This window comes from Limulus polyphemus, unplaced genomic scaffold, assembly GCF_000517525.1.
Source record: "Limulus polyphemus unplaced genomic scaffold, Limulus_polyphemus-2.1.2 Scaffold599, whole genome shotgun sequence".
Classification (NCBI taxonomy): domain Eukaryota; kingdom Metazoa; phylum Arthropoda; class Merostomata; order Xiphosura; family Limulidae; genus Limulus; species Limulus polyphemus.
In genome coordinates, this window is record NW_013666209.1 from 469,827 (window position 1) to 489,322 (window position 19,496).

Here is a 19,496-nt window from a genome sequence, read left to right on the forward strand (position 1 = left end):
AATATAAATATCGTAATCAATTCTTATAAATACCATTTCCTAATGTAATTTTCCAAGATATTATGGATCATAATGTAAAATAACTAAATTTATCAAGAGTAACAGGCTTTATGTTTCTTAAGTTAAACTACATGCATTTATGAAAGTTCTTATAAAGTTTCAAACAGTTTCATCCACTAGTATTATTGTTGGAATGAAATATAGCAAGACTTGCATTGGCTTCTCAGAAAGTTAGTAGCTGGTGGTTGTCAGGTTAAAATATACTAGTGAAAGTACCTGGCTTCACTTGGGTTATTAGGTTGATACATCTTAAATGACTATGTCAGTGAGTGTATTCTGAACCCATTTTAGCATAAAAGTATAACCTATATACTTATGTAGCTAAACGACATGACATGAAAGCCATTCTTGGAATGCATTGTTATCAAAACACTGGCTTTTCTATATATTAGAAGTTGTTATATAAGGAACCACTTCTTTTTCTATGTGGTTTTCCACTAGCTTGTTTCATTGAAAAGATGCACACTCTCAGGGTCCACTTTGTCTGGGTGCAAAATTTCAGGTTTCTAGGTTCTTTCACACACACAGACCCACAGACACGCCATTTTATTATTATAGAAGATTGCAGATTGTCTTATAAGTAAAATACAGTTTTGTTTTATTTCAACCTGTAACCATGATTTTAAAATGCACAGCATTTAACTCATCTTGTTACAGTGTGTGATAGCCGCTTCCAAAGAAACAGCTGAAGAGGAAGAAAGAAAACGCAAAGAATCAAGACAATGTGGAAGTAGTGATTTCTTTGAAGTTGATCAGGAGAAATCATTTCCTAGAATCAAAGAACAAGGAAGATTTAGCTGTTTTCATACGCTGTCTAATTCTCCTGATGGAAGCACTTTGAGTCCTGATTCCGATGCTAGAATAAATAACATTTGTTTGGTGAGTATCGATAACACAAGGGAAAATTTCTATTTGTTTTTTAATATTTTACACTCAGCATTATTTAAATATATATACATACATACATACATACATGTTTAATTCAAAGTTTTCCAGACTTAGCTTCAAAATACACACATTAACAGAACAAGAAACCTCTTTGAATTTTATTATACTTATGTAATTTAGTTTTCTACCACTAAAATGTTGAAGTCCAATTTAGAGCAAGGTGAGGATTATGTCAGGTAAACCTTATTTACAGATATTTTAAAGCATGATTTTGTATACAAAAGTGTATTTGTGTGTGTGTACACATGCATATACTTTGTTCCATATGAAGTATATTTTATCATATTCTTAGTTATTTGTAATAAATTGCCAAATTATTATCTTCAAAAATTGTATTTAAAATTTATTTTTTCTGAAACAGGACTGTGTAGATAGAACAACAGAGCCATATTCATTTGAAAATGATGAAGTAAACCACCCATCTCAAGGATCTCAAGATTTGTTTTCTTCACAATCAGAAAGAGGAAATCAGCTCTTGGTAAAATTTGACAAATTTTTTTAATGGAAAGGAATCTAGTAGTAAGTTAAAATTATCAATTATATTAATAAGATAATGGAAATGACTTGATGTAGAAATGGTTAACATAAGGTAAAGTGTAACTTATTAAAGCTTCTATTTTAAAATACCATATTCTAGGGTCTTTAAATTTAGTTTTTGAAATGCATTACTTTATTCATTTCATACCCTCTTCCCAGTTGGGTCAGTGGTAAGCCTGAATGAAGGCTTATGATTCTAAAAACAGGTTTTGATACCCATAGTGGACACAGCTCAGATAGTCCCTTGTGTAACATTGTGTTTAACTAGAAACATATAAGTGCTCATTTCATTGTTAGAATTGTCAGTAGTTGATGTATTAATGTAAGATTACTTTTGGCATGTAATGCTATAAAATCTAAGTCTTTACAAGTAATAGGGTTAAACAGGTTATTGCAAACGAATCTTTCATATTAACTTTCACATGCATATGTTCAAATGAGATACAGATTGTCAATATACTGTTTTTGAGCATATGCTTTGTTTCATGAAAAACCTTTTCTGTTCCACTTGCCATACATTTAACACTGAGTTGAATTTAGTGCTGGAATGGTATCTGGAGGCAGTAAATATATTGTCAAGATATTAGATGTAGTTGTTAAGATTAGTTGTAAGCACAGTACAACTGTCAAAGAATTAATACATGGTACTTTTTAACGTGTAAAGTGTGGTGAAATTAGTTATATGATCTACTAGTTAGATCTATTTATCAAAGTTAGTAGATGGTATTGCTGTATATGTTCTTTAGTTAATTGTATGGTATCCTATAAATATCAGAGTTAATATGCAGTACTGCTAAACAGATAGAATATGTTTAAGTGAATTATTTGAAATGCTAAAGATATCGGAAAGTTAGAAGATAGTGCATGTAGTTTGCACTTATGATACAGTACAAATTTCAAAAAGTAACAGCTGATGTTTCTGTACGTGTAGACTATATTAAAATAAATTGTATGACTTGGCAGAGAGTTAATTGGTGGTGTACTGCTGTATATGTAGGTTGTAGTTACAAGATAGTATTACTGTACATGTGAGTCATAGTGAACAATACAGGACAAATATTTGAGAATTAATAGGTGGTAACAATGTCATAGAGAGGCACTACAAGGGCTGGTGCTCTAAGTCATATTATTTAGGAGCACCAAAATTGACAGAGATTTATGATAATGTACGTGTCAAACCAATTCATCTAAATTTGTAAACACGGATATTGTTGCAACTTAGATATATATTATGAAGTGTAGGTCTTGCATACTATAGGTGAAATTATCTTAGTTAATATTTTATTGTCATTGGTAAGAAATGGTGTATAAAGTTTTAATGAAAAGGGAGCCACAAAGATAGTTTGCTGTAGGTATAACATTAGTCAAAGTGTTGAATGGTGCTTTGCTGCTGTACATGCTGGCTATAGACAGGGGTGGTGCTACCACCATTGGGTGTCCTTAGCAGGAATATTTTTGGGCTCCTAACCGACCCAATTAAAAAAATATACTGATTGCAATATTTACACAAATTAAAAATATTCCAATGTAATGTATAATAATAAATTTGTTAAAAAGTTATTTCTACTTACACATACCACTGTTTGAGTGCCTGACTGAGAAGTGTCTTGCTTCTGCAGTTTTTAAACATCCATCTGTTAGTGAGTAATGTGTTTTTGGATTGCTTTCATTGAAAACATATTTTTTTTTCAAATGAGTACAGTTTTAGAACAAAGAAAAATCAAGGTTCTTTGTGAACTGCTCAGGACATTGAGCAACTGCTTAGTTTGCTTATGCCTAGCACCACCATGGATGTAGATGTGTAAATGGTTTGAAAGAGAGTTAAGACCATACTAAGATTTAATAGATGGTAAAACTGTATGTGAACAGTGTAGTTAAGTTAGTTTTACAAAAGAGTGATATTTTGAAAGTTAGTAGATATGCCAATATGAAAAGTAACTTATTACTGATTAATCAGTTTACAGTAATTGACTTTTTTTAAGTTTCTCAGTATTACCTATTTAGAGTATATAGTCCTTGAATGTCGTGGGAAAAGGAAATAAGCAATTTTTCAGGTGTGGAAAATCATTGATTTTTGAGTGGAGTTTATGGGAAAGTGTTTTTCTGGTATTGAAATTATATCAATTTAGTATGCAAAGCATTTTTATTATTTAATCATAATCCCAATGCTTAGCTCGAAGTTCAAAAATGTGTAAGATTTTGTAAATGGACATGAAGATTCTACCCTCAAAATGTTTCTCTTGCCAGAATGGGTTTTCTATATACGTTTGTTAACATAGTAATGCTCTAGGTCAGGAATTTTTGTGTCCCACCTCTGGACAAGTAATACCATGCATGAAACCTGGACATTTATAACTGAGTTAGGTCAGCAGAACATCAATCACCCATAGTTTTTGCTGTATTTTTACTCAGCATAGGAAGTTAAATACTAATTTTCAGTAACTCAACCAAAGTGATTAAAATAGTGAAGTCTCAAGCCATAGTAAAACAACAAAAAGAAAGTGCCACTGAATTTTAACTTTATTTTTTTTACAATTAAACTAAAGCATATAGAGCCTGATGGAGTGAAAACCAACTGAATATTGAATATAATAATATTCAAGATGTGAAATAATTCATTACAATATCAGCATAAATTGACAGTAATAATTAAAACATTTACAGTTTACTTGTACTAAATAATAAACTAGCTCACGGAAAAAGTTTGCTTTAATTAAGTTTTATGTAATGAAAAATTATATATCCTGCAATATAGAAATTCCACTTACATTACGTATCATAAAAAAAAAGGTAACACACATCACAGTTAATGGAAACTAAAATACATAATAATAAATTATATTTATTTATGTACATAATGTTTTAGCACAACAGAGAATTTGAAATAAAATAACACTTTGGTAGAATACTGTCTGTATATCTTTTGGACACCATATGAAAAACCTGTTATGTTAGTTAAAAATTTTACTAAATCACAAAAGGCATGAAAAATACATTAAAATTCAGAAAACTTCACCCTTAGTAGTGCTCCACAGCATGTGAAAGTTTCTTTAATAATCTACCGATTTATGAAAATCAAAAGCTTGTTTCCAGTGGAGTGAACAGTAAAATCTGGTTCTTGAAATTAGTAATTACTGAAAATGATGCTAGCTGTAGTATAATTTTGATTTGCTCTTTTTGAGCTTGTGTTGCAACATTGAAACACTTCTACGTTGCACTACATTTATTGGCAGTTAAACTGATTAAGTAGCACATCACTAATAGATGGCACTGCTGTATATGTTGGACACAATTAAGTCAATGGTATGGTATAGTACAGGTACCAGGGAATTAACATATGGTACTGTTGTGCATATGGATTGTAATTAAGTTACTTAGAAAAACACAATCAATGTTTAGTACAGGGTAACTACAAATTATTGCACACTTGAAAATGTAATAGCTTTAAAAAAATTTGAAATGTGATAATGTATGTCAGCAAATATACCCTCAGGTTTATACTTCCTGGTCTCAGTGCAAAAGTATGGATAAGCTCACATTCTGAAAATGTATCAGTTGCTTGATTGATATCATCTTTAAGATTGGAATGTATAGCTGGGTGTGTGGTGTAAACTGGTAGATTTGATGTGTTCCTACAGCCAAGGTTCAGCAACATTAGGAGAGTGTCTTAGAAGCATGAAATGAAGTGGTGTTCTCTCTTATTGGAAGAAACATGTTCCAATAAAACCATCAGCTGCAAATTGTGGAATGTAAATTCCTTCAGCACATCTAGGCATAAGAATAGTGTTTTTGAACTAATGCCATAACTTTATTACATTGTTTGATTGTACCTATGCTAAATAAATTTGTTAGAATTAGCATTGTATGAGAAATATATATGGAAATTTCATGGATCATGGAATGGTCCGTTCTTTTTTCTGAATGTTCACTAGTTTGATGCTGTCTGTTGAGGAAACCTTGAATCTTGGTTTTAGGCCAAGACTGGAGAGATGTATTAAAATTGGAATATTTTAGACCAATATTTACTTTGTTGTTGTAGTCTTAGGTATAATATACTAAACAGTATACCTATCTGGGAATTTAAAGGTAATACTACTGTACATCTAAGCTATAAATAAGTTTGTTGTATGACTATACATATCAGAGTTAATAGATGGTACTTCAGTACATGTTGGGTAAAGTTAAATTAGTTGTGCTGAATACGAATGCCAGACACTCAGTATATAGTTCTAATATACATATAGGTTTTAGATTACGTTATTAGTATAGAATAAGCATTAGAATTTATAGATAACATCACTGAACATGTATTATGTAGTTAAGTTTGTTGTATAACATAGTACCGTTATCAGAAAGTTAATAAATGGTACTGTAGTACTTGAATTAGTTAAGTTTACTGTATGGTACAAATACCAGTGAGTTGGTAAATGGTACCGTTATACAAACATGTTTTATTTTAGCTTAATGCACAGTATGAATGTCAGTGAGTTAATATATGGTATTATTATATATATATTGTAGTTTAATTAGTTTAATGTACAGTAGGAATATCAAAATTAATAAATGGTACTGTTACTCATGCATGCTGTAGATAAATTAGTTGTGTTAAACAAAACACAAATCAGATGGTCAGCAGATTGAACTATTGGATGTGTGGGCTCAAAGATAAATGTAGGACAGTATAAATATCAGAGGTAGTACATGGTAATGTTGTAGTAGTCAAGTCAGTCCCAAGGGCACTGTGACCATTGGGGCACCTTGGATGCTGCAATAACCTTCCACCACTCCAGCACGTGCTTGGCTAGCTTTGTGCACTTTATTAGTTGAAGCCCTGTCCAGTCCTTGATATTGATACCCCAGGTCTTTCTGGGTCTACATATTTTTCTCTTTCCCTCCACAGTGCCCTGCATTATGTTGTTGGCCTTCTTCTGATGTGTCCAAGTTATTGCAGCTTCCTTCTTTGTACAACCTCTAATAACAGTTTATAGGTTTCCATTTCTTGAATGATTTGCTGCTTGACAGACTCATTAGTCTGGTACTAAGTGTATGAGACATGCAGCAGTCTTGTAAAGCAGCACACATTCTGTTCTCTAACTTCTTGTTAAGCATCCATGCCTCACAGCCATCGAGCATCATAAAGTTGACAACCACATGCAGCAGATTAACTTTATCTTCAGTAATTTTTCTACTTGTCCAACAGATGGTCAGTAGATTATGCTGCTGGACATGTAGGCTCAGAGTTAAATGTAAGACATTATAAATACCTGAGGTAATTCATGGTAATGTTGTAGAGAGTGTATTTAAGTTGGATATGTCTCACAGTATATATGTTAGAGTTAATAAATGATATTACTGGGTATTTAAGGTGTAGTTAAGTTTGTTGTGTGAACAGTACAAATATCAGTCAAGCTACAGTTTTATACATGATAATTTAAAAGTTTTCATATTATTTTTAGTAATATTTATAGGCATTCAAGAGCTTTAGTAATGTTTACAGGAAGAAAACCAAGGAAATAGGCAATTAGGTCAAACTATTTTGGAGGAAAAACTGAAATCAAGGTTAGTGCTTTGGGAGTAGAGTTGTATTATATATGTTTAACTTTAGAGCATTTATTCATTATTATATCCATTAGTATTGTTCAGAAATATTAGCCTATTAATAATTTATTACTATCAAGTTTTCAGGATTGAGGTTAATATTATTGTGTACTATAAAATAATGTGATCAAAAATTGATGTTCTTTTGAGATTCAAACAGAATGATAGAAATAAGATGTTTCTTTGAGTCTTAAACAGAAAAACCACAATTAAATTATAGTTCTACTATGTATTACTTATTTTGAATTAAAATATATTTTAATTTGGTGTGTTTTCATTCATTTGCTAACACCTTAAGGTAATATTTTCTTCATAGTTTTGATTTTTTATAGTTTACTTATCTTCTCAATTTTTTGCTACAAGTCAAATACTGTTGTATTAGTGACCATTAAGTTCAGAATGAAAATTCTTGTCTCTGTACTTGGGGAGAGCCTTCTTTTCCCATTACAATACCTCACCTCTTCAGACAGATACAGCTATCTTCCTTGCATGTCTGCCAGAGTGATTTGCATGCCACTAACCTTGCAACTCCCACCTAATTTTATGTGATTTTATATGAATTGTGATGCTGCATGATGATGTCATCATGCTAAAAAAATCCTCCACCAATAAGAGGGAAACACACCTCTACGTCTAATAACTCTCCCTATGCACTTGCACTCGTGAAATTTCCTTTCCTTGGCATTGTGTTGATTAGATGTGTTTAAATTTCTTGTGAGTTCATTTTATTGAGATTTGTATCATTAACAAAACTTTGAATTTACTTTTATTGGCTTTTTTTTTAAAGCTTTATTTATTTTTTGTGAATTCTCATATGTTGATTATTTATACTTTGTCTTGAGTGAGTGACTTTGTTCCCATTTAGGTCCTTTTTTTTTTTTCTATGAGTTTTGGTGGCCTGTTAACTTTCAGGATCATTGCAGCCATTCTTCAATGTGTTGTGGATTATCACATGCTTAATGGGCTCCTGTCCTGTTGGCTAAATGTTTTTCTCCTTGTTTAGGAATGATCTGTTGGACTGTGACCTTACCTGATTGGCTTTGGACAGTATCTTACTATTTGTGAAATGACCTTAACCTTTTAATCTATTTCTGGATTTCTTTGTCAGGTATGTCTGTTTAGTTGTCTTTTACCCATGTTCTTTATTTTTTCTTGTTTTCTTACTCCCCAATCCTTGATTCTTGGAGCTTACCCTATCCTTTATCCTGGCTTGTTATTAGGATTTATACTATCTTCTTTCTTTAATAGTTTTTTTTTTCACTCCCATATACCTCATCCTCCTCACATTCATGATTACCTTGGTCCTGATTTGTAGTCTTTCTTACTTTCCTTTTATTGATTCTGTGTCTTTGATATCTGTTTGGACAGCTTGGGGATCAAACCTCATACTTTAAGGTTCCCTAATTTCATAATTTCATGTTTTTCTCTCTAGCATCCTCTATTCTCTCTCCTGATTCTGCTTTTTCTCAGAGGCACTTCTTCATGCTTCAGATGGGCTTCTGAAGGCATTCATTCCATTCTCTGTTTAGCCTGTTCCACTTTTGCTCTATCCCGATGTGCTGTGTTCTGTTGTTGTTGGGACATTTGGGTTGGGTTACCTTCCTCTTTACTGTACTTGTTCCTTCTTGTGGATATGTTATTTGTCCTTTTCTTTGCCTGATGTTATATGGTTTCTTCCTCATTTTCTTCCCAGAACTTTTCTACAATCTTGACTTTGCCCTCTACTCTGTCTAGATCAGTCTACTCCTAACCTTCCTGTTGCAATTTCCTAGCCTTCCTCTTTTTCTCATCTTCCTTCTACATGAAGTCTAGTTTGTCACTCTTCTTGTCACTGACTTTTTCATGCTCATGTTTGTGTGGGTTCCCTTCTGCTGTCAGTCTCATTTGAATCTGCTCTCTGGTTGGCCATTGTCTATGTGTCAAACATCATCCTACAGATCACTCTTGGCTCTTCCTCCACTTTTTTTCTATTATCTATCCATCTTTTCCCTGTCTTCCATTTGACTTAAGAGTCAGCTACTTTTGTATTAATTAGTAACTTCATGACTTTTGTTTGTCATATTCATGGCTCAGGGCTGTCATTCCCTTTCTTTGACCCATTCCAGGACCTTTTGCTTTTGGGCATTAGACATACACTTCTGTGTCCATTCACATCGGGTAGATTTTATTGCTTGCCTTTGCTGAAAGTTAAATCTTGGTGACAAGTTGCCTGTCTTGGCCAATCCACATTCTATCCATGGAGTAATTTCTACACCTACAAGTCTTTTGTGGGGTTTATAATTGGTTGGACACACCCTTCTTGGACACAGTTGCCACCCTTCTCAACTCCATGCTTTTTCTCTTATGGTCCCCTATTTCTCATCCTTTGGTTCTGGTTGTTGATTCTCTCATCTTGGCCTGGTCTCATCTCTTTCTATATAACTATTCCCGTATTCATCTCCTCCTTCTGGTCCTCGGCTTTCCACACTTCTCTCTTTCTTGGGCATGTTGGCTCCTCTTTGACCAGCTTTGCCTTAGTCCTTCTCTTCCTTAATCCTCCTATATCCACGTATCCCTTCTTCATTAAAGGATATCTTCTCTATATCCTCATCCAGGAATTATGCCTGATCTGTCACCTGTCGGGCCAGGCTTTATAACTAAGTGGCATTCTTCTTGTCATTTTATATTTGCCATTTCACTTTCTTTGTCTGTTGACTTTTATGACATGTCTTTTGTCATTGGTCCTTCTACTCTTTCTTTCTGTCCATCATATTGTGAACAACCTTTATGCATTTTTTACCTGACTTTTTGTCAAGGACTTGTCGGTATCTGCATTTACTAGTTATTGGTAGGTTTTGTCCATGGCATTTCACATTTCCTAGTATCACAAGGTGTTTCTACTGCTGTCCTCTATACTCTGTTCTGCTCCTTTCATTCTCCTTTGTCCTCTTTGCCCAACTCCTCCTTTTCACCTGTGACTACTGTTGTTCAGATGTCTATTCTCTAGATGCTTCTTGCACCTTTTTTCATAACGCTTCTGTACTCCTCTTCATGGACTGATCTTTCCATCCTCAGCTTTTGCCCACTTGGGAGACTGATCATACTTCTCATCTATCTCTTACCTATTGGACCATTCAGACCTAGTTTGGCTTCTGTGTCCTGTTGGGCTGTTCAGTGTGCTTTTACACAGACTTCTCCTTTTTGAGGTCCCTGTATTCAACTGTCCCTACTTTGGAACTCCTCTTTCCATGGATCTTTCCCTTCTCTCCTTGATGGATGTGTCAGTTACCTCATCTAGTTGGTATGTTCGTTTTGGAATGTGAATACTCACTGACTGTCTTAAATTTCTTCGCATTTGATTCATCACCTTTTTCATTCCCTTACATCTTTTCTTTGCTGACCCTAGGACAAGCTCCTTTAGGTGAGCATATGGACACTCTCCACACATTCATCTCTTCCTCTACACCTTTTGGCTGTTTTATCTCCTGATGGTTTTTGACTTCCACAGGTCACCATTCTTCAATCTCCCCACCGTCTTTGAGAAGAATGTTTACTATTTCTCTTTCAGGGCATCTATTTCATTACATAGGATTCTACCAGATTGCTGATGCACAGTCCCTCCACCAATTCAATATGAGATCGTAGAGATATCTGTGTGTGGAGGAGAGGTATTCTTTCAGAAGTTTACATTTTCATGACCTGAAAATATATTTCTGATAGATACTGACATCTTCATGCATTCCCACCCATCCTGCTCACTTCCATAACACTTTTTTCTTCTTATTTTCCTTGCCTCATCAAAGAATGAAGTTTCACAAGAGCAAGTACATAGGGGTAGTTATTGTGCATGGAGGTGTGTCACCCTCCTATTGGTGGAGGGCATTTGTCGCATAATGATGTCATCATGCAGTAATGCAATTCATGTGAAATTAGGTGGGAGTTTCCTCAAGGCTAGTGGCATGTAAATCTCTCTGGCAGACATGTAAGGAAGATAGCTATAGCTGTGTTAAGAGGTGAGTATCTGTCAGAAATACATTTTCAGGGAAGGAAAATATTAACTTTCATGACTTAAAAGTTCATAATGTAACTTTTCTATTAATATAAAATCTATCTGTTGTTGAACTACCTACCTCTTTTCTTTCTCTCCCCTTTTCAAAATAAGAACAAAGCTATTTTGTTGTGCCTGTAATTTTGCTATTACTATAATATTAATCTATTGGTGTACTCTCTCTCCTTAAAGTTATGAATGAGGTTTTTATGCTGCACCTGTAACTATATTATTAATATAACATTTATGAGTTAACTTTCTCTATATGGTTTATCTACAAATCAAGAATGACAGTCTTTGTCTTTTCCTTTCTTTAGTCGGGTATCAAGTTTAGAACTACAGAAATTAAGACAGGGGATAGAAAAGAATGATAATTCTCAATCCAGTGGAGCATCTGATGAAACCGAGCCATTTGTTAATAGCCCATCTCTATCTTTAGAGGTAATATCAAACCTTTAATTGTATATTCGATTATTTTAATATATGGCATTTAATTACTTAATTTATAAGTATTTTTTTTTATATTGACAATGAGTAATCAATTTAATTTTATTATTGTACATCTTGATACTAAAATAATTAAAATATCATGTTAGTTTGTTTTAAAGATTGCTTTGCCTAAGCTTTTGTTATTCTTTCTTTCAAATTTTTGGTAATGTATTTGTTAATGTCAACAATTGTTGTATAGTTACTTTTGCAAATGTATTTATTTTTACTTGGAGTGTGTTTGGTTGTTTTACAAAGTGGAGTTTCAATGTTAAATTATGTTGAAGTTTTCACTTGACTTTTGATATGTTTTTTATGAAATTTTGTTTTTAAAAAATAAAAATAAAACTGAGATTGTGATAGCTATTTGTGTGATTGATTTGAATGCAAATAGATTTTTCTTTGATTAGGTTATGGTACGTTCATTTGGCTCTCTTTCACTTTCCACACTTTTAGAATTGCTTTATAAGCCACTGTTATAGCAAAATTTGATGATTTTTACTTCTGACATACCTTAACAGATCTTTTACTAATACCTATGGTTATTACTATATTTTTCATCAAAATTCATCATATACAACTTAGTCCCTGTAGGTCACAGAAAGAAATATCCAGTAAGTTGTAATAACTTTGTAATCTAGAAAAAGTTAGTATAGTAAAGAATGATTATAAGGATGAACTGAAATGCCCTCATTATACAAATATCAAGAAAAGATATTTAATATTTGATTACTAAAATAGTTGTTTTTGAATGTTAATGTCATTTTGATCTAAGCTTAAAAAAGAGCCCTGTTTTGAGACTAGGCAGCAAGTCCACAGTCTAAGTTACTGATGGAAAATAACATACAAGTATGGCCACCTTCACCTGAAGCAGTGCCACCTTTACAATGTAGAAAACGGTAAATTTGGATTGTATATATATATATATATATATATATATATGAATATGTATGTATGTATTTTAATGAGAATTTAAGTTATGTGTAACTTTGTATAATTGCCTTTTAGGTTGAATATAAGATTTAGTGCTTTGAAAAGCAGTAACATTTATTTATTTTTCTATGTGTTATTAACAAAATCAGTCTTTTTTTTTGTTGTTAGTATTTAAGTTTAAATTTTGTGTTAAATATAATCGTTTGCATACATTATTTAGCAGGAAGTTATTGAGAAGCAAATTCCAAATTTTTCATTTTGTAAAGTATTTATTGGAGGATGTCATTTGACGACAAAATTGTTGAAATGACCTTGAATTTCAGAGGGATGTGTAATTACTTTATTCCATTATTTTAACTTGTTTCTTTGTTAGGGTATAAAACAGTAGAAAAACCAGTTTGAACTGGTATAAAATTTGGCTTTTTTCACTGGTTGTGCTTACTTTTGTTATTATACTTTAAAGAAAACATGCCAAAAGATTATTATAAAATTGTGATTATACATTTCTTTTGAGCTGAAAAAAGTTTCTTTTTACAAATTTTGTAGGCATATTTTTCTTGACGTATTAAATCTTGTTTACCCAGGTTTTGTTATTGCTGTTATCTAAATAATATCAAAATATTATGGTTTTCAATAACTTCAGTTTTCAAAACTGTTTTGCTTTTTACAATGTTGCATTTGTTGTGAATTTATTAGAAGATTGGTCAAAAACATTAAAATTTAAATTTTGCTAACATTACATTTTGGTATATTTTTTCAAGAAGTAGCCTAATTTGACACTATCTGTACATCAAAATGGAATATTTTAGTATGTGGAATTTTGGCAAGAAGATTAACAATCTTTACAAAAAAAAAAAACAACAAAAAAACATTTACCATCTGTTTGGTGCAGCTATCAAAACTAGTTTGGTATATTATCATTGAACATAGTGGAAAGTATTGTGGAGATTAGGGTTGTTTGGCTGACAATTTCTTTGTGACAATTTTTGGTAAATAACTGCTTATTCTGAGTAAACTAGTATGTTCACAAAGATTAACAGTTATTTTTTATATTAAGGAAAGAAATGTTAGGCTTAAGAATAAACTGATTTATTGAAAAATTTTCTGCATTTCTCTTCACACATTACATATGTAATCTTCTTTGTTTTACAGTATATTATACAGTAGGTTGTGTAATACTTTTATTGTAAATCATAATTGAATTATTTAAGGGTAAAGTGTGAAGTTGTTTTATTTTGGTTTCTTATCACACTGATTACTTTAATATTGTATAAAACTTGTTTTACAAAACATATTTACTTCTGCTCCCACTTATAGCAGTGGAGTAATAGCTGTAAGTGTGAGAAGAGGTAAGTATTATTGGAAATACATTTTCAATTTAGGAAAATGTTAACTTCAAAAACATACCTCCATTCCCACTTATAGCTATTACTCCACTGCTATGTGTGAGAGGAGGTAAGTGTTATTGGAAATACATTTTCAATGTAGGAAAATGTTAACTTTTATAGCATTTAGCTACTGTATCTTGTACATATTGTTGTTTAGATATTGGTTTTATTTTATTATTGTTTTTCTTTTATGGTTGAACCATAACAACAGAAGAGCTGAAAGTTTTGTAAGTTCAAAGATTTCTGTCATTATTTTGGAAGTATAATGCCTTTGAATAACCCTTATAATAATAGTTTTTTGTTTTTTTTAAATTTTACTGTTAGTGTTTAAAGTATTTTCTTTTAAGTGGTAATGCAAACTTAATTTAAGATTTTGTATAGAATATGCCAATAAACTTGTGTATTTTGATTAATTTATTTAAATAATTGTTTATTTGTTAAATTTACTTCAAGCTGATTAGTCAAGATATAATTTAAAAGTAATCATGAAACTCAGTATAATATTCTGCGTTAAATTCAATACTGTGTCCTGGTTTAGATTATAGGAACAATTGTTGCAAGATATGATAAGAATTAAAATTGGTAATTTTATTAGATGAATGTGATTTGTGTTAATCTTAACATTTTGAAGGAATTTATTGTAAATAAAAGTAGGTTTGATTCTTTCCTGAGTTTAACTTATATTTATGACTGATGAGAAGTTAAACCTTCCACAGAGCCTTTACACTGTGCCTTATTTCTGCCCACCAAACTGTGATCCTGTCCAACACACTCAACAAATTTTACAGGCTATGGAGAGCTACTATCACCATTTAGCTAAGGTTCAACGCTTCTCTTTGTTTCATAGGCCTTGGGGCCAACCTATTTGTGTAGGGAGACATCTACCAGGCACATTAGATCTTTATAAGCGAAAGGGTGTTTCCCAGGGAGAAGATGACAACAAGTCTATTCCAAAACCTTTAAAGAAAAGATTTATTGCAGAGTCTGATGATGATGAGCACTCAGAAGAGCTTCCTAGCCTTCAAGTTGATTGTCAAACAGTTATAGACAGTCGAGAAGATACATCTTTTCTTGCACTGAAAAGAAAATTGCGTTCCAGCACAAATTCTGTTGTTATTACAGCCGAAAATTGTGATGAAAACTTGACACATGATAACCATCTAGTAAACTATAGAAATAAGACAGTTAAGAATAGAACATCTATCATGTCAGAAGAAGCTCCACCAAAACAAACATCCCAGCAGCTGTCTCGAAAGAAGAAAGGTGATGTGGATGGTAATGGAGAAGAGTGGTTGGAAGCCAGCAAAAAACCAAAGGCATCACAAATGTCTAAGGGACCAAGGAAGAGTAAATTAAATGTAGAGAAAGAGAAATATATTAGACAGAAAAAAATTGGTAAACTAGAATCATTGGAGATCATTTGTGAAATTAACAATGACCTTGAAACAAATGAAAAATTGAATTCCTGCCTCGACCCTGAAGTAAATATGGTTCAAAAAGAAGAAAATAAGGTCCTCTGTGATAACCTCTGTATTCCCTCCAGTACTCAAGGATCTGGACTTGGTAAGAACATAAATGAGGTTCTGTTAACTTCTTTAGATAAAAAAAGTAAAACCTTTGAAATCCAACATCTTTCTCCTAATATTTTGGAAAATCCTAGCCACGAACCTACATCATTTGTAGAATCAGAAAGTGAGAGACTGGTAATTCCAGAAAGTCCTCCAGAAGAAAAACCCCATTCAACAAAAAAAAAGATTCAACTATCTATAGACAAAAATAAAACTGCAAATACAAGTTACAATGAATCAACTGTTCTTCTACCCCAAATTAAACATTCTTTTGACAAAGTGTCTGTTCCTGTAGTAACAAATAATTCTGTTTTCAAGAAGGAAGCTCATAGTGAGTCTGCTATAGAAGATGAACAAGTATTTTGTATTTCCAAAAGCCCATTTGATAACTTACTTGGAGAAGGTGAAGAAAACACAAGAAAGTAATTTTATGGTAAGTTTTTCATATGATGAGTTTGATAAACAAACAGCTATGTATGAAACAGAAATTGAAACTAGCTATGACCTACAAGTTTATTAGTTAAAAAATTTAGTAGGTTTTTCAGTTGCCACATAATAATAATAATGATAACGTTTGAATAACATGATTTAAAACAAGGTCTGTTTATGTAAACTATGGCCAGGCATTAAAGACTGAGTTACTGACATTATTACTTATAAGTTATGCCAAAGATTGTAATATTGAATTTTCTTTTGTTTCTGTAAATGTTTATGATATTAAATGTTATGGTATACTGCAAATTTGAGTAAGGGGTAATAAAGTGGCAAGAAAGTAGTCAGTGGCTAATTGAAATTCAGTTTATGTATAGGGTGAGAATTTAGATAAAAACCATTAAAAACTATCCTGTAGTGAGATGCTCTGCATCTCTTGATATTAAATCTGCTAAACAAATTTAATTGAGGTAGAAAAGGGTAAAGTGCAGGTTTTTGCTAGGGAATCTTTCATTAAATTGGAAGTCTACTTGAGATGAACAATATGTTTTCTTTGAAAAAAATGCATGTTTGGATAGTGTAGTTGTCAGTCACTATCTCTCTATGATGTAGATACACAATGACAGAACATTATTTTTAATGAGGTTTTTCTTATTTGGCAAGTAGGTTAATGGAAGGATAAATCCTAAGTATATTTTCAGAAAACTCACTATACAGTGCTGAAAAAAGATCTAAACATTTAGTAAGGTTTCAAGAAGTCTACCCTAGGAATGTCAGATATCAATAAGTTTAATAACAATTACAATATCTAGATATGAAACTTTCATGTATTTTCTTTGAATATTTAACAACAGAAAATTTAATAATCTTAGGGACTCAGTTTATATTTTAAAAAAGTATGATTTACATACAACTTTTATTTTATTTTTTATTTTTACAGAGCAATTTTAAAATGAGGTTATTAGATGGTGTTCCTTTTGAGAAACATGTAGAAATTGACCAAGAAGCTCTCATTATAAACCCAACTGCCTACTTACCAACAGTACAGTGACACTCTGAGCACATTCTTTAAACCTATCATTACATCTGAGTGGACTGAGAAGTTAAACTGTACTCTAAACTTCATTTGCAATCCTTCTGCAACAGTTAAGGATATTTTTTATCAAAATGTTACAATTAAATTGTAAACAACATTTTAGTGAAATATCAAGGTTGGAAGACTCGCTATATACTAGGAAAGATACATTTGGTTACTAGGAGGAGTAAGGTATTTGTTTATGAAGAGTGGAACAAAGATCTAACAACAGGCTGCTAGAAGAGAAGAAGGAATATACTCTGTTATGAAGAGTGGAACAAAGATCTGACAACAGGCTTCTAGGAGAGAAGGAGAAATATACTCTGTTGTGAAGAGTGGAAACAAAATCTAACAGACTTCTAGGAGAGGAGGAGGGATATATCTGGTTGCAAAGAATGGAAAGATCTAACAATAAGCTTTTAGGAGAGGATGAATATACTTGGTTGTGAAGAGTGGAAACAAGATCTAACAACAGTCTTCTAGATGAGGAGGAGGGATATATTTGGTTGTGAAGAGTGGAAAAAATATTTAACACTTGATTATTAGATCATGCTGTTGGTAACTAATTATTATTCACTAGTTGCTGTCAAGCAGAAGTATATTTATGGTAACTGTACTATGAATTGCTAATTAGTGGTGTTCAGAAAATCTGTTGTTTGAGGTTTGTTAGTTAGTTGGAGATATGTGAAGAACGTTTTTATGTAAATTGTATTAAATAGAAGTTACAAATTTTCCATATGTAATATACATAAAATGAAAAATGTATATTGAAATAGCAATCTTGAAAACACTGCAAGCTAAAATTGGTATGATTGATGCATATATGTTTAACTTGCTATTATTAACACTAGCCTTAAACTGTTATTCTCTTCTAGTTTTTGCTGATTGTTTTCAGGTAGAACAGTGGTTATGCTTGTTTAAGTTACGCATGAATGGATTTTATTTTTTGTGTTTACTTTAAATTCACCATTCCTTGTTTTTATACATGTTTCTCCAATCACCCTGTGAAACATCTTGTCCACCTTAAATAGCATATTTTATACTAATGTACCAATCAAAGTTTTAGGAAATAATTACTGGTAGTTTGGATGCCCTCTTTCAAGTAAAGGAATTAATAAAGAATTGCATGTATTGATTTCTTTGAAACTCATGTGTTCAAAAGCATCTTTCTCTATGAATATGTATATGATAACAGTGATGTTTTATAAATGTTTATATACTTGCTTATGTCAGTTTTGTATCTAAGACATGTCAGGTTTTATTACAGGAAAAAAGCAAAACATAATAAATTATTTGTTTTAAATCACTTATATTAAGACTGATTTGCCTGAGTTATAAGTACCGAGTGTTCTACACATTATTAAAATAAACTCAAGTGATGGAAGCCATTAATTAGCTGGCGGCTACTTTTTTACAGTTTTCTCAAATACAGATCATAATATTTATACATATTCAGTCTTTATCACTGCCACTTTTGAAAACCAAAAGAGAAAATGTAATTTTTTTGTTGCTTGTGTGACACATGTACAGACTAAGGAATCCACAGTATGAGAGGGGCATACATGTTTTTTAGATTTTTGTTTGTTTGTTTTCTTGTGCTTAGGGAAGAGATAAACCCAAAGACAAGAAGCACATGATCATTAAAAGTCAACAAGCATAATTCATTTGCATAAGGCAGTCTTTATTTAGCTTTAACCTTTATTTTTAATTTATACTACATTTTATGTTATAATTCAAAGGAAAGGGTAAGTCTCTGATAAGGAAATACTTGGCAGAACATTAGCTGAAGATGTTCACTATTTAAAATAGTAATGCTGTTGCAAATTATATATTTTATCTTTATGAATATGTCAACACTATAGATTGAAACTTGTGAGTGGTTGTAATTTTTGTTACTTGCTGGCATAAAATGCATGGAACCTTCATCTAAATAAAAAAACAAAACATATATCTTATCCACTAACTTAAGAGAAAAAAAAAAAGTATTATGCCTAGTGAGTTCAATAAATGTTTTACTTGCATGTTTATATCAGTTTTATTTTCTAAATCAGTATTCCTACCCATTTGCCAGTCTTTGGTGTGTATAAACCTTATGGAGTGTTAGGAGTGTATAGGCCTTTAGTGTTGATTCTTAACTTAGTTTCTTTAAGAAGGTTTCAAGTGAAAGTTATGAGGCTTACCCACTTCACAGTGAACATAAAAGGAAACAACACTTTTCACCTATTCATAACACATATAAGTTTTATGAAAATTTCATCTTTCACAATACCAATTTTTTTTTTCTTTTTAACCTAATATTTCTATAGACCAATGGTTGAGAACTATTGTTTTAAATTAGTTTTCCTCCAAAGTTTTTGCTACTAAGAGTTGTCTGAAGGGACAGTGAATGTCAATTCTAGGGACAGTGAATGTCAATTCTAACCATATTTGAAATATTTAATATA

At 31.9% G+C, this 19,496-nt stretch overlaps 1 protein-coding gene across 3 annotated transcripts in view; it reads left to right on the forward strand.

The window, feature by feature from the left end:
* LOC106459384 overlaps positions 1-19,496 on the forward strand; it is a 49,715-nt gene that overhangs the window by 13,398 nt on the left and 16,821 nt on the right. For 2 of the 3 annotated variants that reach the window (XM_013919000.2, XM_022385853.1), the window contains exons 5-12: positions 718-939; positions 1,370-1,486; positions 7,043-7,104; positions 11,488-11,611; positions 12,461-12,555; positions 14,189-14,204; positions 14,694-15,978; positions 16,918-17,788. In XM_013919000.2, the coding sequence (XP_013774454.1) occupies positions 718-939; positions 1,370-1,486; positions 7,043-7,104; positions 11,488-11,611; positions 12,461-12,555; positions 14,189-14,204; positions 14,694-15,971 (1,914 nt within the window). In that variant the 3' untranslated portion in view covers positions 15,972-15,978; positions 16,918-17,788. Of the gene's footprint in view, positions 1-717; positions 940-1,369; positions 1,487-7,042; positions 7,105-11,487; positions 11,612-12,460; positions 12,556-14,188; positions 14,205-14,693; positions 15,979-16,917; positions 17,789-19,496 lie in introns of those variants that run through there. The other variant, XR_002610565.1, reaches the window with a different exon arrangement.